Below are 26,825 nucleotides of genomic sequence, written 5' to 3' on the forward strand. Positions count from 1 at the left end.
GTGTAACGTGTTGTTCTTCATGAAATTTTCTGACATCCTCCACATTCAGTTTTTGCAGAATAGCTATTTTTCTATTTGGGCGCTATACTTTTCTAATTTCAGTTTAAACAAACTATGAGATGAGATTTATGGAAACGAGACCAAAACGTTTTACTGACTTCTATATCATTCTATCGAATTGGTACATCATAATTCCACCTGGATCTCAAAATTGTCTTAAATCTTCCCTCCTCGATATGTTTCACCTTCTCTCAGTGAACCTGCTTTTTCAAATTCCAAGAATCTGTAAAAATGTTATCGTTATGAAAACACGTTCTATTTTAACTCCATCTGCAGCTGGCGTCCATGAAATCAAAACGCTTCTTTTCGTGTCACTCATGACTTCCACTTTTCTAAGTTCCAAGATTTATGGAACGCACTTATCATTAATCAACTAGAAAAAAAGAGCAGGAATCTTGAGCTCTTGCTCTTGGTTCATTGTCATTTTGAAAGGTTTGGCTTCTGGCTTCTGCGAGTGATGAGTATGAGCCACCTTTGTAGACAGGATTCTAGTTTGTAAGTTTGTAAGTATACCGTGTAACTTCGTTGTTAGTGTGTAGACTATATTGTCAACTAATGAAATACTGGTGATATTAGAGAAAAATATGTCAGGAAAATCCTGAAGTTTTTTGGGGTTCACATCTGACATCCATTTCATATTCGTCGATTGAAGTTTTGCAACCGCGTGGCTTATTCGGTAGCGGCGTCTTATCTGTCCTGCTTTTTTACACGTTCAACTCCGGAAATTTTTTATAGCCCATTATGGGAAAACATTTAAATTTTCTTGCCCGTGCTTACATTACTTTTCAGATTTATTCCAGTTTTTTCACAAACGTTAACTTTGAAAACTCTTCTAGAACGCACAATAAAATACTACTCATTACTCAGAAGAAACCAATCGAATCTCCATTTTCTCATCGTGCCGTGAGAAAACGTTGATTCGCCATCAACTCTGTGTTTTTTTGAGGACCAACACCAGTCACTCCAAATGACAAAAGTCATTTATCAATTTGAAGCTCTGCGTTAACCGACGCCAATCATACCCTCCTCCAAGACCCCAAAAAATGTGCTGCAATTGTTTCGGCAGAAAAAAGAAAGATGTAATAGATGGAGCCGAATCAAAGTGAGTGTTCGAGGGCATTGGTGAAAGAAAGTGAGTAGCCTCCCCGGAATCATCCCCAGTCGTCGCAGCATATCTTTTTGCCTCCTTTTCACTCACTTCTTCTTTTTCTCCTTGAGGTGATCTGTTGTAATCTCAACTCTTGTGCTCTTCCCTATCTTCTTTCAAACAATCCATAAGTCTATTCCTTGTTCTTCTCTCTGATTTTATATCTTTCTTTTCTTTTGCTCTCCCCTCTCGTTTTATATCGTGAGTATTGGGGTCCTCGGATTACCTGTCCCATCATCCGAGAAGTAAGTTGTCTTCTTGCAATCAATCTCTTTTTTTCTACTTATTTTCGTCTCTGATTATTTTTTCCATCCAAACTATCAAAGTTGCAGATGCGTGAGCTACTGCTCATTTGTCTTGTTGGTTGGGTTAACTGTCAATTGTTGGAGAAATCTAGATCAGTATGGGTTGAACAAGGACTCGTTCGCGGAAACATTTACAACATCGATGGGAAACACATTCAGATTTTTAGAGGAATTCCTTATGCTGAACCACCAATCGGAGAGTTGAGAATGAAGGTTGGTTGACTTCCTGAACTCTCTCCTTTTTTTGACCAATAAAACACAGCTGGCTTTAAAAAGCATTTGTTGTTTTTCAGTTTCTTCTCACATAACCGTCCTTTTTGAAAGCTGTCATTATGATGACTTTCTGTCTAACCCGAATTCTTTTTTTTCGAGAACAGCTGTTTGCTATTCCTATCTTCTCTTTCCAGCCACCTGTGAAAAAAACTCGCTGGCACCAGGAACTTCCTGCTGTCGAGTATGGTCCGCCGTGTCTTCAGTTTATGGATTTCCATAAGAATGACAAATTTGCAAAAGCGAATATGGAACGACAGAATGAAGATTGCTTGTACCTGAATGTTTTCAGTCCTTATGTAAGATTTGGAAGTTGAAAAGGAATGAAATGAAGGAGTTTTAGGATACTGATGATGAGTCTAAAACTTACCCGATTCTTGTCTGGATTCATGGAGGTTCATTCTTGGCTGGATCAGCAGATACTGGGATTGATATGGAAGTTATAGCCAATAACATTGTCTCCAAGGGAATTGCGTTTGTTTCTATCAATTATCGTTTGGGACCTCTTGGATTTATGAATTTCCAAAACGGTGACAAGTTAGAGGGTAATTTTGGAATCTGGGATATGGTTATGGCTCTTCAATGGATTCAATCTAACATGAAACAGGTATGAATGATTGTTCCATAATCCTCTATCTAATTATTTTCAGTTCAATGGCGATCCAACGCGGGTTACTGTAATGGGAGAAAGTGCCGGTGGAGCTGCATCAAGTCTTCTTGCTCTATCTCCAAAAACTACTGGTGAGTTTTCGAGTCGTGTGTTTAAGTTGGTTGCTTTGATACTCAGGTCTCGTCCATCAAGCCATTATCATGAGTGGATCTTCCATGGCCGGATGGGCCATTCATCGACACAGTCAACCTGCCTACTCTGTGGACAATTTGGTGGCGTACTTCAGGTCTCTTGACGAGGGGTACATAAATCGAGTCATTTTGCGAACTAGCTATTCCCTATGTTCAATGTTTTGTTTTCTAGTTGCTTCTCTTCGCTTCTTTTTCCCCCTTCCAGCTATATTTCAGTTGCATTGACTCATGCTTTCGCTAACACGGGACCCTATGTTTGCTGCTGATAGATTAGAATAGTTCTGTAATTAACCTGAAAGTTTGAAGGTGTGAGAAATGGATAAACGAGGAAGATACCAAAGAAGTGGTTGGAGATGAATATCAACATTTGACCCAATCAGTGATTCGTTCGTCTTTATGCAATTATCAGAATGTCAAAATCAATTGCCTTTCTGTAAGTGGTATGAAATTGTCCAGTATATTCCAAAATTTGATAGGATGATATGTCACAACCGGATAAGATGAGCTGCCTTCGCAAGGAACTCAATTTCTCCTCCCCTTTGTTCCGTAAAGCTCTATCTGCTGAGGTACACCACTAACTCCAAAAAAATTACCCCAACCGAAATTTCCAGCTTGGAGTCTCAAAAATGGTAGTCGACGGAGATTTGATTCCTTCGTCTGGAGTGTCCCTGGTACGCAACAATGCACGCATTCCCATCATGACGGGTGTTGCACGAAAGGAGTGGGGTCACAAGAAGGGTAATGTGACATTCATTGAATTATAGTTCAATCTCACTGATGAGGTCTTTGTGGTTTCAGCTATGTTCTATAACATGCACCAACGAGACAGCTTGAAGAGAAGTGACGTTGAGGAGCAAGTTTATAGAATTATCGATAACAGTTTTCATGAGACTGCGTCGGAAAAATTGGCCAATTCGACTATCCAGTTGATTGCCAATGCCACAATTGTGAGGTAATAATGCATAAAAAATAAAAGGGAGCAAAATTAAATGTTATACAATGCAACCTCAATAGCTTTCAAATCAGATCTGAATATTTCAAGATATGTTGAGAATAGTCTATCGAGATACTTTTGTATATTTCAAAACCGCTCGCCAGTTTCAGGCGTTATATCTGTTTCAGTACATAAAATCGAGTTTATCGTGCAGAACGACGATTTTTAAACATTTTTGGACGTTTCAAAATTGGAAATTTGTTGTGGTATTAGAATTAGAATCGAATGCAATTTCACCTCACAGTTATTTTCTCAGAAAAAAAGCTGTTTTTTACACTGAATAATGTTATTATTGGCACTGATACTGATATAACTCGGCTGACACTGGTAAGCGGGATTTGAGATTTTCAGAGGTGTCTAGATAAGCTATTTTCAGATTATCTTGAAATCTTTATTGTAAATTCAGTTTACAATGCGTTTACGTTTCCCTGTCAAACTTAACAATTAGTCGGATATTCTATATTTTAAGGTACTTGGAAACCCCCAATTCCGAATTCAACGCCGACCAAGCCGTGGGAGCTTTGCAAAAACTCGAATCCGACATTGAATTTGTTGCTCCGTGCGAGCGAGAAGTTTCTGCTTACGTCGAACGAGGAGTGCCCGTGTATCTTTACTCATTTGACTACATACCCAAGAGTCCAATTCTTGAATCGGTAATTGAGTGTTTTGCGTCACCGCCTTTCAGTTATGATAATTCAGGAACGCAAAATTTACTCACTCTTTGGAACGAAACCTGTGGAGACTAGACGTACGGAGAAATCAGAGTTGTGTGAGTTTTGTTTCGTTTGTCTGTTTTTTTTTTTGCCCAGGGCATCAAGTTTCAAAATTTTCCAGTGGACAAGTCTGCGTTCCATGGTCTGGACCATGCTTTCATCTTTTCCAGAGGGTACAGCAGCAACTTTGAAATATCCCCATACACGAAACGCGAGGAGACCATGTCTAAGATTCTTTGCACAATGCTAACAAACTTTGTTAAATCCGGAGATCCGTCTACTTCCAGGTTAGAGATAGAAAAAAACAACTCAAATGACTCAACTTCCAATTTGAAATTATTCAGATTCTCATGGCCGGTCTTCTCAGGAAATAACACCCAACACGTCTCAGTGGACGTTCCACTCAAGTAAATAGAGTAGTTTTTTTCTTGATTCATTTCGGATTTTATTTTTTTTATTCTTTTGGTCTTTGCCTCAATTATGACGAATGAGTAATTGTGGTGTTTTTTCAGACTTCTCGAGGGAGAAATTCACTTCCCGGATGCACAATTTTGGAACACGGAGGCGGAGTTGATAACACGATACGTGTCAAAGGATTCCGAAACTGATTTGGATCCAGACGCAGATTTGACAAATGAAGAAAGAGTGCAGCTATCGGCTTACCGTCGATCTTGGTTCGCACTATGGGTGCTCGTCATCATTATCTCTGTAATTATCTGGGGTTTTGTTATATATTGTGTTTGCTATGCCTCCAGAAGCCCACGCAACCGTCCATATGATAACATTCTTATCACTAAACCGCATTGATTATCGAATATTGAATATTATGTACCTGTAATTTTCAACAGTGAGATGACAAATCTCCTCTTTTCCATGGCTTTTCTTCCCCCATGCATTCCTTTCCCTTCTTCCCCATATAGTTAAATCCAACTTCAACTTAGTACGCGACTGGTGATCATTTTCTTGCTTTTGGTATTGAATTATGACGAATAAATGTACAGAATTTCGCCAAAACACGGAAGAAGCCACGACTCTAACATTTCTAGAAAAGGGAAGAAAAGTGCAAGAAGGCGTTTCTGCCAATCCGGAAAACTGAACGCATGCTTGGGTTAGCGAATCGTGATATATTCCACATTGACGCGCACGCTTCCGGTGCCTTCGGAGAGCTTCGAAAAAGGTGCGACATTTGAGAAGGTAGATGTTTCCAAAACATGTAGTAGTTCAACTAGCACGTGGCTGGTTTTCCCCTGTTTTTAATTCACACATTTTCTTGTTTTTCTACATGGTCATTTGTTTCTGAGGTTTATGAACATTTTCTGTGTTCATAAAGCACATATTTCTATTTCAGATGACAACACAAGAGGGAAAGGGGCAAGAAATTTGAAACCTGGAAGACTTTATTTCCCAGTTAAAAATTTCAACGAGGACCCATTTCCGTTTTCTAAAATACAATCGGAGAATCTTTTTATAGATGATTCTATGCATCCGGGTGAACTTAATCTAGTTTATTTTTGTCTTTCCCTATCCGAGTGTTTCATCTGGATGACACAAGCACATTTCCTCATTCCATGGGTCCCCTTGAAAGTGCTATCATGCTAAAATCTTTTCAAAATTTCTAAAAAATAATTTTTCATAGCTTTGATATTTTTTTCAAAAAAAAATAATGCAAAAAAGGAAGTCGCGTGTAGGTTCGACTCCCTCTCTATTTTTCTTTTGGTATAGGATTTACAAGTGTTTTCATCTTATTATCCCTCCAACTTGTCATCCAACATGAAATGTGATGTCATCCAGAGTGTTCGACTGTTTTTGAAAGACCCCACTGAAGGAGCTTCATAAATTGCTCATATAATTAGAAATGAGCAATTTGATAGGAGATTTTTTCGTTTCTCTGGTAAGCCACGAAATATTGCAAAAAATATTAAAATATTTGCTAATATCTTCAAGATCCAAATAAAAATTCGAAATTTATTTTGAACTTCACATACCTAAAAATTCGCTACGTCACACCTTTTTTTTAGGTTTAAAGATTTTTGTCCTACTCAAGTATCTTTTTTAGATTTAAGGTAACCAAATGTTTGCACCATCAGACAAACTGCTTGACATTGAAACCAACAGAACAGGATAGTCTGCCGCGTTCAAATTTCAATTTTCCCGCCACCATGTTTCAATATTTACCCAAACCCATTTTTGAGAATCTCGAGACGATGGGCGGAGCCTGAGAGAACCCCTTCGAGAGCACTCAGCCGCTCTAATGACACCTTGGCCAATATCTAATTTAAGATATTCGCTTCTTATTGAGAATTGGAGTTATATTTCTCAGCTGTCTTCATTTATCATAAATTTTCGAAAGTAAGCGGTCATGGTGGTGGTCGGTGACGACTTCGCCGAAGATTATGCAAGATTATGTAGTAATTTGATCTGTTTCAAGCTAGAAATGGAGTCGATTGACTAAGAAAGATGGGGGCTAGAAACTGAGACGAGACCTTTTATTGAGTGGGTTGAGACGTCGTAACTGGTATTTTGTTTTCTAGCTTCATACTCTTTTTCGATTGTAGCTTTTGTAAAACATGATTTCTGACAAAAAGTTATTCGGAAACTCAGAGTTCTTTTTTTAATTTTCTTTCTCATTCGAAACCAACAGTTATCTCGAATTCAAACACCGTAGAATTCATTTGAAATTCTAACAAAGTTCAAAGACTGTCAGAAGAGTTAAAATATGAAATGTTTGTCTGAAAATGGTAAAATTGCCTAAATGCCAATAAATTTGAAACGACACTGTTCTGTTTTGAAGGGAATTTTTCGTGGAAACCGAAAGTCACGAACATAGCTGATTCTCTGTTTTGCTTGAAGTATTCTCAGCCCGTAAAAACTAATTTCAACCATTTAAGTATAAGCTGGTTCTTCGAAATACAAGCTCAGTCTCCTAGATTTAAGAGAAGACTAAAAAGATAGTCCCTAGAAGTATAAAATGTCATTCGAAAACGAAGAAAAACCGCGTGAAAATAGCAATTTTCAGTAGCACTTTCCACTTCTGATAGTACTTTTCTTTGTTCTCCAGTTTTGCCATAAATTTTTTTAAACTAGGTTATCATATCTCTGCAGTGTTCTCATAAACTTCTCTCTATCTTTTGGTCAGTGGTGAAAAAATAAATTCAGTGAAGTTACAAACCTTCAGAATATACGGAATAATAATAAAATATCATAACTTTGGTCATATTTAGATACTTCAGATAGAAATCTAGCTCTTGTTAAATTATTATTTTTATCTGACTTTCAAGTAATCCCTTGTTTCCAAGAGTATCTCATACTTTGTTGTGTCATAGCTAACTCCATTTGTTTCCATGACACAGCTAATTGGACCCTTCTCTTCCCCTTTTCTCCTTCTCCTTCTCCTTTTCTCCTTCAGATTTCGTAAAATTTTCAAACTCTTCTCTAGCCCTCACATCATTCTTACTCATTCTCCGAACCTTGATTCTTAGAGAATCCGCTACTCATTTTCATTTCTACTACCACCTCCTTCTCCTCCTCTGTCATATTCCAAATTGCTTCATGCTTCTGTAGGCATGTGCTTCTTCCTTCACTAGAGCAAAACAAAAATCTCGATGACTAGGCGAAGATCCGTGAGATGATGCTCCTCACCTCCTTCCTTCTTCTTGTCTTCTACTCTTTCTTCATACACTTATTCACCAGTCTTGTCTCTTTTCAGCAATTATGTCTCGGGACCAAATTTATTCATTCTGGTTTCCTCTTGGTCTATATCTTCACATGACAGGGGCAAGCGAAAACACAAAATAATAAAACATGAACATTTAAAAAGCAACTAGGAGTGTAGGAGTGGACAGCTGCACAAGGGGGCGGAGTCATTTTTTTCGTAGGTCTGAAAATGAAAAAATGCGACAAAAAGAAAGAGAAGACAAAATTGAAGAATAGCAAAAACGACTGTGTTGAAATTCAACCTAAAAGACCCCCTTGTGATCCACTCGAACCTTCTATGTAGTCTCATATGACTACTATATCCCCTCCGGGCAACCTTTTTATTCTGGACAACCAAATGTGTAGCAGCTAGCCTTCGAAATAATAATAATAATCATCATCATCATACTCAACGCACAATTTTTTAGTTTCTTATTAATAGTTCTTTAAACTTGAGTAGTTTTTTCTTCTTACTTTTTTCTTTATATTTTGGTTTTTTAGTATTGCTGAACCTAGCAGAATATTTTGTAGCCAGCTTACAGCTTGGAGATTACAACTGAAGCGTACTCATTGAACTTATGTGGGTTAATCTTTTCCGACGATATTCCAGAAATCTGAAAACGTCACTGGAAGTCAGTTTTTGAGAAGATTTTGAGTTACCCAGAAGTCTAGCTGTCATTTCCATTTTTAGACAGGACACAGGAAAGGGGTTTTCCCCGAATATTTTCACCACAGCTTTGTTCCTTTTTCCTTCAACTTCCCTATATTTGTTACTTTCATATTGATAAAACTCAAGAAGTATATTCCTTTTCGTGCAATAAAAAGTTAGGATGATTCTTCTCTGACGCTTGACCGAATTTCAATTCAATTGTTCTGCAATAGTGTCGTTTTTTCTTTTCATTAACGTTTTTTTTTCTCAATTTTTTGTTATCTTGCTGATGGATCACTTTCTGGAAAGAACATTTCTTGCTTTCTGCACGTCGATTTGTATCCAGCAGCGTTTTTGTCGTCAAAGGCGTCAGGCCCGATGAAGAAAGTGCAATTTTGTGCAGAAGCGTGAATTAAGGGAATCGTGGAGGTCTCAAACCAGAAATTTACTATACAATAATCCACTTGGCTTCTTTCTATTTTTCACTTTGACTAAAAGCTAAAATTTTGAGAACAAGTATAGTTCTTGAAGATCATCTGGCCAAAGTAGATAGAAATTCTCTTGTTTATATGTAACTATGATTTTTGGAAATTTAAGGAATCTCTTTTTATTTCATTTTTTGAATCACAAACCACAACAAAAAATTAATTTTGATGTAGAAGTTCCAAAAATGGAATTTTCGTAACATTCAAGTTCAACGTTACACATTTACACAGTTCAATAGTTTCCAGATTTGCAAACTTTGTACCCATCTGTCTTAGCACCTAACAGATGTATTACTCTTCAAACAAAGCCACTTTTGCTCATTTCTACTTCAACAAATCGTTTTGAAGATTATGATGAAGCCCTATGTTGAATAAAAATCAAGAATTCAAGAATGCTTGCATCAGAGTTTTTGCCCTCTTCTTCCAGTAAAGGGATTATCTCGAATGCAACGTCCTCAATATTTTTTATCTATTTATAAAAAGGGCAATTTCAAAACGAGATATCCCCATTTTTTCTGTCTCACTCATTACTTTGATGGTGTGTTTCAAAAAAAGGAATGCCTCTATGCGCGCGGCCTCTTTCAATTTGCAATATTTGCTCTCGATATCTTTCTTTCTTTTTTCGGGGCGTGGTCATTTCTCGAATGGAAATTAGTTTTATGGAGAAAGAAGGGTGGATAGGATGAATGTTTTTTCATCTCCTTCCTCCTTTTTGCCCACCCCTGTGCAAGAACATCCTTTTTCTTTGCACCCCTTCTTCATTTCCGGAGGCGTCATGTCGTTATTTGCGAGCCATTGGTCATTTTGCACTATTGCTCTTTTCTTCTATGGTTTTTCTGGTCGAAGCTTTTGTAGTTGTTTCCTAGACGAGGTTCCAGAATACAGCTGCACAGGTCACGCTTTCCTGATTTTCACTGATTCAGTTAAACTATCAAAGGTCTCAAATCTAATGAAAAATTGTTATTGTCACCTGCTTCTTCTATGCCTCCATTCCTTCAGTAGAGACCACAAATTTTGAATAACTCGTAGATCATGTCCGAGTAGTTCAATAGAATCATCTTTCTCTTTTCTCTGTCCCACCCAAATATATATTTTTCTTCTCATCCCCAAAATTCATCCATCATTCCATCTCTCTCTCTCTCTCTCTCTCTCTCTCTCTCTCTCTCTCTCTCTCTCCAAAAATCTTCTTCCTTGTACATGTCCAATTTATCTCCATGACTTTTAAAATAACTCTTTTTCAATTTGCTTTTTTTTTCAGAATGGAACTTGGAAAGTTCTTCAAATTCCTCGCAAACGTTTGCGAGTACATGTTTCCATTTTTGGCTGTATTGGGTATTGCTGGTAACATAATCACAATGATTGTCCTGTTGAGCAGATCAATGAGAAGCAGGTTAGTCCAAAATATCGAATGCAAATTTTGAAATTGGAATTGATTCTAGAACAAATCAATTGCTAGCTGCTGCTGCTCTGTGTGATATTCTTTATCTTGTTGCGATGTCCCCAAATCAGATGAGCAGGTGGCCATCATTAATTTACGAGCCCTGTCAAGGTTTGTAGATTTTATTGATCCCTTCAATATTTTTATGAATTTTTAGATGATCCTAAAAAACTTTGCCCAACGTATTTCGCTTTAATGTTTGTGCAATACAAACACAATATTGCATTTTTCTCAAATTGGTTTTCAGCTACCAGTACTTGGTATGATTGTACTGACAAAATGAAAATATTAAGGCCAAATTTTCAGGTTCATTGTAGCTGTGTCGTTTGATAGGCTCTACGCAATCAAAGCTCCATTTTCTGCCCGCTTCCAATCGTGAGCTTTTTTTAAACTCGCCGCGCTGAGTCATAATCTCTTCTGTTCTAGACTCTGCTCACGACATAATTGGATCACAATCCCGTTAATCGCTCTTGGCACAGGAATGACATGTTTTCATTTGAATTTCAAGTTGCTGAACGATCATCAAACTGCAAACGGGACAATGGTAACGTACAGAACTTCAGAATTTTTAATCACGTTTCTTGGATTTCAGACATATGATACAACAAAGCAACAAATAATTCACGTATTCACTATTATCCAACTCATTACACATATTTGCATACCGGTCATTTTGTTGATAGGGCTAAACTCATGTTTGATCTACTACCTTCGGAATAGGTTAAAGGTATTTTCCCGCAAACATCATTTGAAAATGCTTATTTCTGAAAGTTTAGCATTTCTTCCCTGTGAGAAGCCGAAGTGTTCGAACATCCACAAAGTCAGATGACGTTCCTGCCCCCTTACTCAACAACGAAACCAGCGACCGATCGGAAGTGGTCCGACATCATTCGTCCAGCAGGTGAAGCTCACATGACTCATGACATTTTAACCCAATTTTGAATTTTATAGTGGTGTCTGGAATCAACATATTAACAAAGCAGAACGTCATGTAACCTATACGGTAATAGCAATTGTGACCTGCTACATCCTTTCACATGTCCCATCTGCATGCCTCTACGTTTACATGTAAGTTGCCACAGCTTTTCCAGACAAACAGCAATTAAATCGAGTCTCGAATTTTTCTTCCGATGTAACACTGAGTCAGATTACTCATCAAATTATTCATGATCCAAACTAATTACTATAATCGTGTTCCTTGTTCCAGAAAATTTCAAAGCACCCTCTACAACACCAAAAACATGTACCACTTTGTTCAAGCCTTCACCACACTTGTTACCATTTCCAAAGTGGCCAACTTCCTTCTTTTTTGCATGAGCAGGTAGAAAGAACACCATTTGTGAATCTAATCCCCAGAAAATTTTAGCAAACACTTCCGGAAAGAAATGAAGAAAAAGTTGTGTTGTCTATTCTGCACGATGAGGGAAGGAGCCAGTCAGAAAGAGAGCACGAATCAGCCAAGAACCAGGTTAGTTGAAAACGGTAGATGTATGGCACACATAAAAACGTGAGTGAACGTGGTCTAACACAATGTGAAAGTGATTTCTTTGTATTTTTCTAACAAGTATTCGCACTCTGTCTTTGACATTTGTGTCATGCATCTATTGTCAAGTCCTTTGTTCGTTTTTTGAGATTGATATATCTATGCTCTGTAAAGGTTCAGATTCAGATCGCTTCTTCTGAACATCATTGGCGACTCCACGGCTCACACCAACAATTGCTCACATGAGTGAATCCTCCAAATCTTCATTTTTTAACATTTTGCCTTTTGTGTCAAAATTAAAAACTATCCTAGACGTCCTCAATCTCAGAAAAACGTAGCCATTTTCTTTTCATACACTGGTTCTAAAATTTCAATCCGATACGGACCCAACTTTTTCACATACCTTCGTCACACCTAGCATTTTTCTCTTTGAATTTTTTAATTCGTGATTTACTCTCTTCCTACTGATCGTCTCCTTACTACTTGGTACCTGGAAATCTCTTTTTTTTCGGATAGATTCTCATAATTATTGAATTTCGCATTAATAATTATATTTATGGATTTAATAAAATAATTTTTAATACAAATAATTACATTTCAAATATACATAAATATTGTTTTCCGTGTTTCGTGGAGCAAAAGAGATCAGCACTTTCCAGCATTCAAAAGAGCTTTCAGATTGTCTTGAGCCTCGGCGTCCATCCAGAACTTGTCCTCATCGTCATGCATACAGAAGGCACCAGACTCATGGAAACCGCGTGGGCATTGGGAGACTGAAAATCAAAAAATTAGATAGATTAGAAATTTTAGAAGACTGAAACCTACAGCATCTTCCATAGAGAAGCATTCCGTTGGCACACTGACACTGTGGAACATTCTTATCACTCTTTTTCTTTTCACAATACGTGTTAGGGCATCTCGATTGACATTCAGTGTCCGTTTGACATCCATATTCTCCTGGCCAGAGTTTCCTAGAATGTGAAATTATATTTCGAACCAATAAAATTTTCTTACATTCTGCACTCTCCATCAATGCATTTCTCATTTGGAAGACAGGTGGAGTCTGCATCAAAGTTTTGAATGTTGGCGACACACTTCCTTTTGGATGCCACGTTGAAGAACACTGAAAATAAAATTGAAAGTAAAAATGTTTCCTTGAAATCTATTCTTACAAGGAGACTCAGTCATATTTCCAGTTGGTGCAAATAATGGGCGTCTTCTCGCCGTTGACAACAAAAACTTGCATGGAGATCCATACTGGTCACATCCATTTCTAGCCAACGTCAAAATCGTAGGCGCCATTTGCTCACACGTAGCTCCATTTGAGGCTGCTCCATTGACACATGAACAAACTCCTTGAACGCATTGTGCACAACTGCTTTGGAATCCATTACATTGATTCGAGTTTTGGCATCCTGTGCCAGGAACACTGAACGAGACAATAGGGCTTATGCCGCTGGAGCAACACGTGCCCATAGTACAACTCGAGCCGGATGGACAAACATTGTTTGGCGAGCATTGGCAAACTGCATTGGATCTGGTTGGGCATACAGGTTCCATAGACAGAAGACAGCAGCCGCCTGGAAGAAATTTAAATTATTTTTCAGGTTGTTAGAGGAGATAACATACCCAATGGAGTACATCCATAGCCTGGTGGACATTCAGCGCCTCTGTAGCATCTCATGGAAGCTCTTCCTCCATTAGGGCACAATGGCAAAGGCTCCAAGCAGCATCCACGGCCTGAAATAGTTAATTAGAACGAAGTCGAGTGAAAATGAAACAAACCTTCACAAATATAACCGATTGGACAAGAATTAGCCATTCCGCAAACAGACGATGCAATGCTACCGCTTGAACACATTGGCATTGGGCAGCAAACTCCATTTTCGCATTGCTAAAATGACCAAGAATCATGTTTGCAAATTGTGATTTTTGCTACTTCTCTCATAGTAAATTTTTGCTCCCAAGGAACATAAATCAAAACAAAAACTCACATTTCCAGGTGGACAACCAATTCCCATCACGCATCTTTGCACTGACATGAGTCCACTTGGGCATCTTGGCAGTGAGCAGCATCCACTGTTAACACATTCAAATCCAGTTCCACATTTTCCGGTACACATTGAAATTGCGAATCCACCGGCTGGGCATGATGGCAAATCACAACATCCGCCATTCATACATGTCTGTCCCACTGGACAACAATTTGTGCATCCAGCAGCACATCGCTGAGTGGATGCAATATTGTTGGGGCACGATGGTAATGGGCAGCAAGCGCCGTTCTGGCAGTCCACACCGATTCTTCCACAATCCAAAGTTCTAGTGCAAATTCCGAGAGAGGTGATGCCGTTAGAGCATCTTGGAAGAGGGCAACAGAGACCTTCCATGCAAGCTTGTCCCATTGGGCATCCATTGACAGCTGAGCAACGACCACGAGCTGTGACTCCGTTAGGGCAGAATGGAATTGGGCAGCATCCTCCGTTGGAACACTCAAGATTTGGTCCGCATTCGGCAGCTACCAAGCAACGTTTCTGTGAAATCATTCCATTCGAGCACACTGGAAGCTTGATCGGTTCTTGGCAGCACGTTGTTTTTGAGTAACAGCTTCCAGCACCACACGATCCAGAAGAACAGAAACCAACAGCGTTCTGAACCATATAAGTCTAGAAAAATACATAAATATTCAGTGTGATACCTGTCCAGCAGGGCATCTAATCGGACAGCAAGCTCCTTGGAAGCAAGCATTATTTGGTCCACATCCTTGAGAGCAAGAAGTCGTAGATGGAGTTCCGTCAGGGCAGAGAAGAACAACGTTGTAGACGATATCGGTGGATGGTTGCTGTTGGAGAGGGCAACACATCGCGAGTTGTTCGTTGCATTGTGTTCCTGATGGACATGATCCACAGACCCCAAACGGCGGTGAGTAGGATCCGGGGCAAAGGGCTGAAAATTGCTTTTGCCACAGGATTAAGAGAAAACTATTGAAATTTGAGCCCGGAACTATGAAAATTACTATAATGGAAAATCGATAGTTTGCGCGTAGTATCGTGCGCACTAAGGTACGCAGTCGGCGTGTCTCTGCGGAACAGCTCTATTTTGCACGCCAAATAGAGCAGTCAGTCCAATGAAACTGTTATTTATAAGTTGTTTGATGCTTCCAGTGGAGGAATTTTTGATTTCAAAGTTTCAGAATGTATGGAAACTATGGAGGATTCGCAATTTTCTAACGCCGTCGTCGAGCTCAATCAGAAGAAAAAAAGCGATAAACGGTCCAAAACAGTGCAAAATGGCTGGAAAACGATTGAGACATAAGCATACGAAGGAATTCAACTTGGAAAAGCTGATGAATAAGTGACATGTAGCAATAAAATCAGTTAGAAAGTACTTCTATCTGGAAATATAAATAAAAAACGTTATGGCGATCGCTAAAATTGGAACTAGTTCACCGCAAAATCTTCTGGTTTTTCCGATTTTTCCCCATCAAAATACAGGAAGATTTTCAGGTCAACTCACTTATTTTGATCATTCCAGTTGGCGCCTCATTCACTGGAACTGGACAACATCCGAGACCGGGAGTACAGGCAGAATCTGTAGAATTTAACTGTTTTGGATGCAGTTTTCGAATAACTTACACTGCGGACACTGCTCGTTACACGATCCAAGTGGTGGGACGTTAGATCCAGGGCACACTGAAATTTGAAATGATGGAAAATGAATGAATAAAATAAAACTCACAAGGAGCTTGGTGCTGGATGAGATTGTTGAGATTCAATGTATCGGTTTGTTGGCAACAAACTTTCTGAAAAGCAACAACTCAAAAAAAAATCAATACAAGCGTTTTTTACATTCTGGCATTGAGATGTTCCTGGGCACGAGCTGGAGACTTGAGAACAACTGCATACTGGTTGTTGGGTAGAACTATCACAAGAGTTTTGAATTGCCAATGGAACACAGACACTAAGTTCCGCATTGAAAACTGTAGATTGGGAGCACTGCATTCGGGTCCATTCTCCACATCCTTCGGTTGGTGAGGATGGAACGCATTGGAAGAAGTAGGCGTTGCTAGCAGGGTCTCGCTGGAGAGTAGATGAGCGCCAATTGCACTCCATTCCTTGGTTAGCAACGTCGGTTGGGGCTAAAATTGGAGATGAAACAAAGAAGGAAATTCTGCTGGATACCTTGACAAGACGCAACACATCCTGTAGCTTGGGCATTTTGAGCGCATGCAACTTGTTGTCTGAAAAGTTTGGTGTTCATTTCAAAGTGTGTTTCGTTATCCCAACCTTCTGAAAGTCTTCTTCTCAATACATCTTTGTTTTGGCTCATCAAATTCGTGTTCTTTCGGGCAATCTCTCAGGTTCCAAACGCCTAGATATTTCTTGCTCAGCGCATATCCCTTCACTTCGTCTTCATTCAAAGGTGCACATTCATAAAATTGTGTGCTATTGTCAGCAGGCTTCAGATGCTCCACGGTCATACATACTTTTCCAGCTGACGGTGTATTCTCGGTCCCTGAATAACCTTTGTTGATTTTTTTTTCAATAAGTTTCATGATTCAATAGTTCATCAGTTTAAAATCACCCCTCCTTTGCCCTTACAAGATACCGATCACGGTGTCCTTCTTCCCAATTTTTTTCTTGTGTCTTTTGTCTTAGATATTGGTTCTTTGAACCCCTAAATGCCACCAACACTACTACTACTAGGAATCCGACCTTGGGGGTTTGTTCGAATCCGATTTTCAAGAGTAATGACATGATACCGATCTTCATCTTGAAACTGATAGCCACCACTGAAAACGGTTTTTTTTCTCGAATCTACTACAGGTGCCCTTGAACTAGATTAACTGGAACGCGGAAGTTTTATAGGATCTCAATCTTTCCTGATTTCACATGTGAATCATTAATCAAATGTGCTTGCCATTGACCTAAATAGGTGTCTTGGATTGAATGAAATGAGAATTGGATGAAGAATTTGGAGGAAAAGATGAAAAAAGCACTTGAAACGTTTTTCATTTGTTTTTTTTTTCGTCTTTACGCGCGAGAGAAAGCCATTTGAGCCGTTTTTTGTTTACCTAGCTATCTGTTCCATCAAAAAATGGAGAATCCCAAATAAATTGGGTACTTACAAAGAACAGAGTTCTTTCAGGTGACTGCTGGTTTTTGATGAACAAGTCAGACCACACAGTTCAGTACTGTATCTGTCAAACAGCTACACAATTTGTCTTGACAGGTACCTTTTCTAGTATGTGTGTTGATAAATTATTAGAAAGTTAAATTTGATTTGATATTTTGGTCAGGATTTGCAAAGAAGAAACAACGAAGAAAAAAGTTACCTTGAGTTGGGTGTGGCTGTAATAATAGTAATGTAGAAATTGATAAAATAGTTATAAATAGTTTCATCTTTTAATAATTATGAGAATAAATTAAATTGACGAATAATTAAAAAAGAGGAAAAATATCGGACGAACTCGCTGGTCGGTCTTCTTCTTCTTTATTAGATTTTCGGAGGACTGTATATCGGAGCACGTCCGCTTATATGAGGCGGCATGGCTCGTCGAGCCAGGGCTAGTTTCCGCAAGGAACTGACTCACAACACAAGGGGCGACGAGATGCGGCAGGCGGAAATACTGGAGAAAAACTTGAGTTTTTGATGGAACAGTTGAGAAATTACAGGAGTATGAGTCATTTTGTGTCTATAGTGATGTAGGGAAACTGTTTGATTTTGCTTCTAGGTATAGTTATGAATGACAACATATGAACCCGATTTTTTTGTTTGAGAGGCTATGAAGCAGTAACCGATGAGTCATGAGGTTCAAGAAACAAGTTGTGCCAATTCTTTTTTCAATATCCTCAGTATTTGCATAGAATCACATGTAAATAAAATGGAACCTCAATACTATGCCATCAATTCAAAAAACATAGAATCTAAAAATTACCGTAAATTGTCTAATAGAAGCCTATATGAGTTAGTTAAAAGTGTAGAATCGGCTTATTTTAGAGAATGTACGGTACGCGTTGATTTTGACTGAAATTTCTAAGAATTTGAATTCACCATGCGTTTCTTTGTTTTGGAGCCCAACACATAATGTCACTTATGCAATGTTGCATTTCCGTTTTTTTCAATGTTTACCCAATTTTTTCATTGTACCAAAACTCGCAATTTTTTGCGAATTTTTTCAATTGAACAATGACCATCACATCTTTTGTCTACACTTTGAAAAACAATTGCACTTTCTCCAATTTCACAATAGTGCCGTCATTTTGTCCTCGTGCTAATCTTCTTTGCTTTGACGCGAAACCGTAGAGGGCACGTTTTTCGATTTTCCGGAAAAGGGGAGAGAGCTCGGCACAGAAACCACTTGATGCTCTTTTTTTTGTCATCTTGATCCACTTGATCCTTTGTATGTGCTGGCTCGCGGTAGACAATAATTCAAGTGTTTTCTGATCATGTTTCATCTTGTTGTTCACACATTTATTATATTTTGTGTTATAGTTTAATTATGCCTTCATTGCAACAAGGTCAAATTTCAGATCATTTAAACTATGAATCTCACGTAAAAATTCCAGTTATAATGAGATTAGTCAGTCAATTTTTTCTTCATGACATCATTGTGCTTTTGCGAACTGAACCACTTCCTCCGCTAATGCAGATCAACCTGTGAACAAACCAAATTAATGAACAACTAATCTTCTGTTCGATTACCCTTCTTCTGAATAACTTAGTTCCCAGAACCTATGCTTATTTCCATGATTTACTGTTTCCGATAACTTCAGACGAAAGTCTTCAGCGATGCTATCAATTTTTTTATGACTTCCCAATATGAAATAAGGAAAAAAACCGAACAGATAAGGTCTCTTTTTTCATCATTTTTCTTTTTACCCGACGCCATGTGAAAAAACACAAAAAAAGCGGTCCTCTTTTACATCCAGGTTTGAGGGGTAGAAGTGAGAAACAGAGATGATGAAGATAATGAGTCGCAGACAAGGTTTCGAGTTGACGCCGGTTTTTTCAAGGGCAGCTATCGGTGTGGGTGATGGGAAGTGGCAAAGACATAGGAGACTTGATGAAGAAGCGGAGATACTGAGGTTGATGAGAGAGAAAAAGGTTCAGAAGCTTCATCGACAGGAACCCCCCCCCCCCCCCACTCTCTCAGAAGGAACGAAAACTTGGTTGGGAGAAATCAGAGATGTGAAAGTGTCCGCAATATGTACGTGTGGTGTTCCTCAATATATCTCCCTTATCGGTCATTAGCTGCGATTCGTTGCGTCATTGACATCGGCGGCCAATTAAAAGCAATGGAAAAAATATTTTTTTATTTTGTTACACCACCTCGCTGTTGCCATTCTGGGTGAATGATCGAAGATTAAGCTTTGCCTAGAGTCTACAATTATCGACGGCTTGATCTGATTGACAGAAGTTCAAATTATCAAATTCCCCTTTGCTACATTGAAGAATACCTATCCTTCAGTTTGATACTGATATCTATCTCTGCAGTAATATTTTAGAAATTTCTGGCGCCAGCATATCCGGCAATTCATCGCAATCCTTGCCAAGGTCACAAACCGATTACCATAAAAACATATCTTCTTCAAATAATGATAACATCACCGCCGTGAGAAACGGAGAAAAAACAAAAAAAAAGAAGAGGAAGTTGTTGTGTGTTGTGAGTAGTAATCCGTGGAGGTCATTTTTTTCTATTTCAAAAAAAGCTGTCAAACAAATATCTTGGTCGTTTGGGAAATGGCGGAGGCATTGAAGACTCCCATTTATCGTCTCTTCTAGATCAACGCAAAAAACAATTTGGTGGTACTTTTAGATAAAAATCTGAAAAGAACATATTTTCGAACTGGAAGTTTCATTTTAACAATTAATGGAAGGAATGTTGAGTTCAAATACCCACATTCAAACTGCAAAAGTCAAAACTCCCTAAAAAATGTTTGAGTAGATGATGTTATCTGATTTTGTATTTTATCGGGAATTTTAATTTCCAATGTTTAAGCAAAATTAAAAAACACACACATAAAAAACGTGTTCTCCAATTTTTGATTGTTCTTACATGGCGGTATGTACAAAACAACATTTTGTTGGGTTTTTTTGGACAGGACCAGTGAGGAGGTAAACAACAAAACACTGTCGGGAAAGACCCCTCGAGACAGTATATTTTTCAGCCACAAAATTAACTGGGTTACTTGCTTTTGTCTTTAGTATGCCATTCATTACCGTATTGAGACAACAGTATACGTGTCTTGTGTCTTTTGGGGCCTCGGGGGCGGTGGCAAATGCCATCAGCTTCATTATTCTTATGTGGTCTTGTCGGATTGGGTTTGGTTGAGGACAAGAAGAAGCGGTGGTGGGTAATTATGGCGTCGAGAAAAAGTCGACAAATATTCTTTAAGACTGAAACAAAGGGTGGCAGTGTCTTCGTTTGGGAAACAACAAGAAACTGATTATTACATCGTGCATATTTGAAAGTGTGTGAAGAAAGAATGAATGAATCATATGTGGAGGGAGAAAGAATACTGTAATGAACTTTCTCCAAAATTGTAACATTGAAAGAATGTCAAGGATTTGGTAGTCAGATTCCAGATGTAAAGATTCCAGATGTGAAGATTCCAGATGTAATTGTATTGAAGCTAATCTTTGGGATGAGAAAGTTTTCAAGTAGTCAGCTTTAGTTAAAGATACTCATTTGGGAAAACCTTTCTATCTGTGAACTTTGCTATTCCCTCTTTCAATTTGACATCCCCCACTTTCCGCGAACACTAAACGAACATCCAGCTATTAGCGGCATTAGAATAAAACACTTCCTTAATTCATCACTGCTTCAATGTCATATATCTCTCTTCCTCTGATAGAACATAAGACAGAGAGTACGGAACGATAGAGCTTGACCTTGGCATAGCTGCTTTCTTAATTCTGATTCTCTGCGTTTCGTAAGTTAGAGAACTGTTTTTACCCTGCCGACACCCTTGCGACAAACACCGCCTCCTGGGAGTATAAAAGGCACTTGCAAATGGCATTTGGTAGGTGTTTCATCTCATCCAAATCTACGGTAAGCATTTCTTCTACTACTCCCTCTTGATTTTGTTTTCTTACCTACAGTAGAGATCAAGAAGAGAGATAGGTTTCTTATAATTTCTTTTTTTTACTATTGGATGACGTAGCTGTAGCATTGGGGTATCATAAAACTAGCTAACGTATGTCTTTTTTGAAAACACATCTCTGGCGTTTCAGATGTCTGATATCAAACAACTCGAGCAAGAAGCTAGCTCCCTTCGCCGCACGGCCCTCGTCGGAGTTGCCGTTTCCTTCACCGCCGTCTTGGTGTGCGTCATTGCCGCCCCAATGCTCTACAACTACATGCAGCACATGCAATCCGTTATGCAATCCGAGGTTGATTTCTGCCGTTCCCGTTCTTCCAACATCTGGAGAGAGGTTACCCGCACCCAAGTTCTCGCTAAGGTTTCTGGAGGAGCTCTCAGATCCCGCCGTCAAGCTGGATACGAGAGCGCTGGAGTTGAAGGATCCGTTTCCCACCAAGGAGGATGCTGCGGATGCGGAGTCTCTGCTGCTGGACCACCAGGAGCTCCAGGACAAGACGGAGAGGATGGAGCTGATGGACAACCAGGAGCCCCAGGAAACGACGGACCAGATGGACCAGCCGCCACCCCAGCCCCACACCATGAGTTCTGCTTCGACTGCCCAGCCGGACCAGCCGGACCAGCCGGACCAGCTGGACCAAAGGGACCAAACGGAAACCCAGGATCCGATGGACAACCAGGAGCCCCAGGAAACAACGGTAACGCCGGAGGACCAGGAGCCCCAGGACAAGCTGGACAGGACGGGCACCCAGGAAACGCCGGAGCTCCAGGAGCCCCAGGAAAGGTCAACGAGGTTCCAGGCCCAGCCGGAGCCCCAGGAGCCCCAGGACCAGACGGACCAGCTGGACCAGCCGGATCCCCAGGAGCCCCAGGAAACCCAGGATCCCAAGGACCACAAGGACCAGCCGGAGACAACGGAGCAGCTGGAGCCCCAGGACAGCCAGGAGCCAACGGAGACAATGGAGCCGATGGAGAGACCGGAGCCCCAGGAGGTTGCGATCACTGCCCACCACCAAGAACCGCCCCAGGATATTAAGATCATTCACTCTGTATCTCCAATGCTTCTTTGCATTGCCTTTCTTTTTAATTACCTCACAAAATAAAATATTGACAACATTTTTGTATTCCGTTCCAAGACTTTATGAGAACTAAAAAGAAATGGTACACATGAACATCCATGATATTGGGAAAATCTAATCTTGATCATAAACAAACCATTAGCATGTATCAAAATGAATGATTAGAATTCTCAAGCGAAGATGTCGTCATCAACCATTCACAGATTCTGAAAATTTTGCTAAATCGCAGCTACAGAATGTTTCAGCAGTTTCAGATTTTTCAGAGTATTGAAAAAGGAACTTATATGCTCATTTAATATCTCGAATCTACTGTAACCCTTTCTCTTTCTCGCAGGTTTCTCGTATAACCCTCAGAATCGGGCCAGGTATGAAAGAAAACATCGTAAACGACTGATAGAAAACGACCTTACTCTATCAAATTCTGAAACAGAAAACGCGGAAGTTATGCGGAACCCGAATTCAAAACGGTCGACCTGTGGCGACCTCCACGATTGCTTATCTCGGTGACAACGGTGGAAGAAATGAAATTTCCAAACAAACAGAGTAGTAGGGGTAGTAAAAAGTGAAGAATATTGGCCGTGACAAAAAAGAAAACGCACGTTCAATTATCTACAAGGAAGTAATCAGTGAAAGATTAAAAACTACTACGAATACATGTGATTATAAACAAAAAAAAGTTCCAGATTCTTAAAATAGTTCTAATGGAGGTTTTTGCATTTAAGACAAATGTTCCAAAATCATTTTGGAAAGAGTTTCTGCAGAATACAGTATACAACGCAAATGACATTCAACGTTTTTATACATATGCGGTCAAATTTCGAGAAAAGTGCAATCCGCTTAAGTTTAAATAGCTTTGGGAAGCTGAAAACATTTATTGAGACTTGTATATTATGTTTCAAAAAGATCTTGATAATTAGACAATTGCCAGGCATTTTGAGTTATTTCGAAAATACAGTCTAGAGCAATGCTGTCTCTGGGCTCTGTAACTTTAATTATAGCAGTTTTGAAGGGTATACCTGTAATCAGTTATTTGAAGGTTCCGGTCTCTATTTTAGCACCCCAACATTGCCAGGAAATTCCAAAAAAGTTTTATTTTTTCAATTTTTTCAAGTTATTATTTTCAGCGTCCTAAAAGGGCAGACAAAGATTTTTCAGCAAAAATGTTTTCCTAAAGTATTGGCATTACGAACTTTCAAACCATTATTTTGAAATCTAAGAAGTTCCAGTGTTCTATCATTTGGTTATAGGCACCCCTTTTTAGCCATGGATCATTCAAAGACAAAAATACTACAGTAACATGAGATTCCCCTTGCAAAAGTTCGTATTTCATTTATACTAGATTCCATTTCTCATTCTGCTTCCTGATCTGTTCATAAATCAATGCATCCGTGCTGAAAATATGTCGTTTCCGCTTCATTCAACATCCTAGCATTGGCCAGTTTCTGTGAGGAAAGATTTCAAAGATACAATGAGAGTTTTCAAAGTTTCAAGTTTTGCATCATATCATCTTTTCATTCGCCTTCTCCCAAATTTTTTTTGTTGTTTTCACCTTCTTCAGATCCTTCCAGGAAATAATGGAACTGGTGAGAGGAGGAAGAAAGCGGCTGGATTACCGAAAATGTAAAGTTGCGTTGTCATCTGTCAACCGATACAATCAATCATTTTCTCTAGTTCAGCTGTTGCTGTTTTTGCTTCTGAGACCGAACACTTCCCTCGATTTTTTTCAAAACTATCCTAATTACTTTCGAAACCTGATTGACGTTGATCCAAGGATAACTTCGCGAAAAAAAAATCGCGTACATACTTGTCCCTCATTTTTTCTTTCCGAAGATGTGTGATCTGCATCAGTCATTTTTAATTTACTTCCTCTTTTGTCCCTCACCACAACCTACCGGCTTGTACCTCAACAACGGCATGAGGGTGTAAAGAAATCACTATTACATCACTGGGTCCTAAACGCTTTTTTTTAATCTCAAACTGCCGACCTTTTGCGGACATTTTTTCATTGTCTTTTCATTCACTGACGTCTCAACATTTTACCGTATCTCTTGTTGAACGACTCCGCCTATTTATTGTCTGCGTCTTCAGAATTCCAGTTATGTTTTCAACGTACTGGATGGTGGCAAACACCGCCTACTTAGAGTATAAAAGGTAGATTGTGGGTGGCATTTGACAGGTGTCTCATCACATTCCAACCCAAGGTAAGCCTTCTAATCTTTTTATCTGTCCAAATTTTCCTTTAGTGTGATCTTCCTATTATACCTCTATGTTAGAAAATACTGCGATTTTCGGCAATTAGAACCCAATTAGCATGCCTGGTTAAACACGATCATAGCAAGTGTATAGTTTTGCAGATGTCCGATATCAAGCAACTCGAACACGAGGCTTCGTCCCTTCGCCGTGTGGCTCTCGTTGGAGTCGCAGTCTCCTTCACCGCCACTTTGGTCTGCGTGATTGCCGCCCCAATGCTCTACAACTACATGCAACACATGCAATCTGTTATGCAATCCGAGGTGGACTTCTGCCGTTCCCGCTCTGGAAACATCTGGAGAGAGGTTACCCGCACCCAAGTTCTCGCTAAGGTCTCTGGAGGAGCCCTCAGATCCCGCCGTCAAGCTGGATACGAGAGCGCCGGAGTTGAAGGATCTGTCTCCCACCAAGGAGGATGCTGCGGATGCGGAGTCTCTGCTGCTGGACCACCAGGAGCCCCAGGACAAGACGGAGAGGATGGAGCTGATGGAGCCCCAGGAGCCCCAGGAAACGATGGACCAGACGGACCAGCCGCCACCCCAGCCCCACACCATGAGTTCTGCTTCGACTGCCCAGCCGGACCAGCCGGACCAGCCGGACCAGCTGGACCAAAGGGACCAAACGGAAACCCAGGATCCGATGGACAACCAGGAGCCCCAGGAAACAACGGAAACGCCGGAGGACCAGGAGCCCCAGGACAAGCTGGACAAGACGGGCACCCAGGAAACGCCGGAGCTCCAGGAGCCCCAGGAAAGGTCAACGAGGTTCCAGGCCCAGCCGGAGCCCCAGGAGCCCCAGGACCAGACGGACCAGCTGGACCAGCCGGATCCCCAGGAGCCCCAGGAAACCCAGGATCCCAAGGACCACAAGGACCAGCCGGAGACAACGGAGCAGCTGGAGCCTCAGGACAGCCAGGAGCCAACGGAGACAATGGAGCCGATGGAGAGACCGGAGCCCCAGGAGGTTGCGATCACTGCCCACCACCAAGAACTGCCCCAGGATATTAAGATCATTCACTCTGTATCTCCAATGCTCATTTGCATTGCCTGTCTTTCTTATTGTTGTGACAAATAAAGTATTGACAAACATCATAATTCCTTTTTTGTTATTTTGTTCCAGTACAGTTTGAAAAGTGACTCATGAATTGTTTTGAAAAACGAGTAATTGAGTGGCCGTTGTTAATCTTGATGGGCGATCTGAGAAAAACAAATTCAATAAAATCCTTAATAGTTTAACAAGTACCGATGTCTAGTTCCGCACTATAAAACAGAAATTTTATGATTCATTCCGAGGTTTACGACATTCAGACTGCGTGGCTGTCACGTTTGTTTTTATTTGCTAGCATCACGTCCTTGGTTTTATGCTACCGTACTTTCTTTATAAAAACTTAGAAAAAAAGATTTTCAATCATATGGTTGTTGATTACGTATTGTTATTCGATTACGTTTTTATCGAAAAGATCGGATATCTGTCAAGCTAGATATAAGGAACATTTATCTATGTATAAAAGGGTGTCAGATAGATTCCTCTTAACGATGTTGCCAATCCAGAATAATGAGAGTTTAGGATCACCTGTTAAAATCCTCAGAACTGTTACAGTTTTATAAAATATTGAAGATGCTTAAACCCCAATTTTCACAGTTTTATAGACTTCTGCATTTTTCCAAAAATCAAAACCATCTATCAAAAAAATCAAATTCATTCTTTCCCACGTATCATTTACAAAATCATACCACCCGTACTCTAAAATGCATTCCGTCAAACGATTGGTTGTCGTTTTTTTCTACTATTTTGGCATGCCGGTAAATACTAGTGAAGCAAATTAGTGAAGCTTGAATTGGTTCGCGGTGGGTGGTTGGAATGCGGAGAGGAAATTTGAGATGTCCTTCAAAGTTAGCGATGGAGAGCCTTCTTCCTCTTTTCTGTTTTACGATCGGTATCCTTCACTCATTTTTGAACGGTAAGATCATAGAAACATCAGCGGTACCGCTTTGAGATTGGCTGGTGAAGCTAGGGGTGGCCTGGCAAGGATTGAAACGGCAGCAAGGGCAGACTGAGATAGAGAGAAAAAAACTTGATTTTTTTAGGCTTTTGGTTCCTTCTTGAGAGAGTGATTAGGCATAAGCAAAGGACAGCAGTCGTGAATATGAGAAATGAACTTTTGAAGAATGACATTGGCACGGACTGTCTGTGTAATAAAGAAAGAGATAATTTCGATGGAAGTAATAATGCAAACTTGCATTGAGTGCGGTGTAGAACAATGGAAATGAATTATGAGGGCTAACGACGGTGTGATAATTCTGGAGAAATGTTGAAAAGAATTTTTGTTTCAGTAGACAATGAAAAATTACATTTTT

General features: G+C 39.8%; 5 protein-coding genes across 5 annotated transcripts; 4 read left to right on the plus strand and 1 right to left on the minus strand.

Annotated features, from left to right (window-relative positions):
- Nucleotides 1-1,539: 1,539 nt before the first annotated feature.
- CBG05033 lies at nt 1,540-5,097 on the plus strand (the record flags this gene model as incomplete). Its single annotated transcript, XM_002644814.1, has 14 exons — nt 1,540-1,725; nt 1,920-2,081; nt 2,126-2,389; nt 2,433-2,523; nt 2,570-2,693; nt 2,890-3,016; nt 3,060-3,149; nt 3,195-3,321; nt 3,382-3,535; nt 4,047-4,230; nt 4,277-4,346; nt 4,412-4,577; nt 4,635-4,697; nt 4,803-5,097. The coding sequence occupies 14 exons, from the start codon at nt 1,540-1,542 to the stop codon at nt 5,095-5,097; spliced, it is 2,103 nt and encodes a 700-aa protein (XP_002644860.1).
- Nucleotides 5,098-10,376: 5,279 nt separating this feature from the next.
- Nucleotides 10,377-12,288, plus strand: CBG05035 (the record flags this gene model as incomplete). The annotated part of the gene is made up of 11 exons (XM_045239824.1): nt 10,377-10,507; nt 10,557-10,666; nt 10,713-10,815; nt 10,862-10,930; nt 10,982-11,099; nt 11,148-11,282; nt 11,332-11,456; nt 11,507-11,623; nt 11,763-11,876; nt 11,922-12,023; nt 12,219-12,288. The coding sequence occupies 11 exons, from the start codon at nt 10,377-10,379 to the stop codon at nt 12,286-12,288; spliced, it is 1,194 nt and encodes a 397-aa protein (XP_045092823.1).
- A 395-nt stretch (nt 12,289-12,683) lies between these two features.
- On the minus strand, nt 12,684-21,074 carry CBG05036 (the record flags this gene model as incomplete). The annotated part of the gene is made up of 18 exons (XM_045239825.1): nt 12,684-12,811; nt 12,864-13,009; nt 13,053-13,161; nt 13,211-13,618; nt 13,668-13,778; nt 13,824-13,932; nt 14,000-14,701; nt 14,734-15,038; nt 15,552-15,626; nt 15,671-15,727; nt 15,774-15,837; nt 15,884-16,173; nt 16,217-16,275; nt 16,322-16,550; nt 17,192-17,235; nt 17,654-17,675; nt 20,322-20,481; nt 21,024-21,074. The coding sequence occupies 18 exons, from the start codon at nt 21,072-21,074 to the stop codon at nt 12,684-12,686; spliced, it is 3,069 nt and encodes a 1,022-aa protein (XP_045092824.1).
- A 198-nt stretch (nt 21,075-21,272) lies between these two features.
- CBG05037 lies at nt 21,273-22,175 on the plus strand (the record flags this gene model as incomplete). The annotated part of the gene is made up of 1 exon (XM_002644817.1): nt 21,273-22,175. The coding sequence occupies one exon, from the start codon at nt 21,273-21,275 to the stop codon at nt 22,173-22,175; it is 903 nt and encodes a 300-aa protein (XP_002644863.1).
- A 2,397-nt stretch (nt 22,176-24,572) lies between these two features.
- Nucleotides 24,573-25,475, plus strand: CBG05038 (the record flags this gene model as incomplete). The annotated part of the gene is made up of 1 exon (XM_002644818.1): nt 24,573-25,475. One exon carries the CDS (start codon nt 24,573-24,575, stop codon nt 25,473-25,475), a length of 903 nt encoding a protein of 300 aa, XP_002644864.1.
- Nucleotides 25,476-26,825: the final 1,350 nt, after the last annotated feature.

The sequence above is a fragment of the Caenorhabditis briggsae genome, assembly GCF_000004555.2.
Source record: "Caenorhabditis briggsae complete genome, chrX, whole genome shotgun sequence".
Lineage (NCBI taxonomy): Eukaryota > Metazoa > Nematoda > Chromadorea > Rhabditida > Rhabditidae > Caenorhabditis > Caenorhabditis briggsae.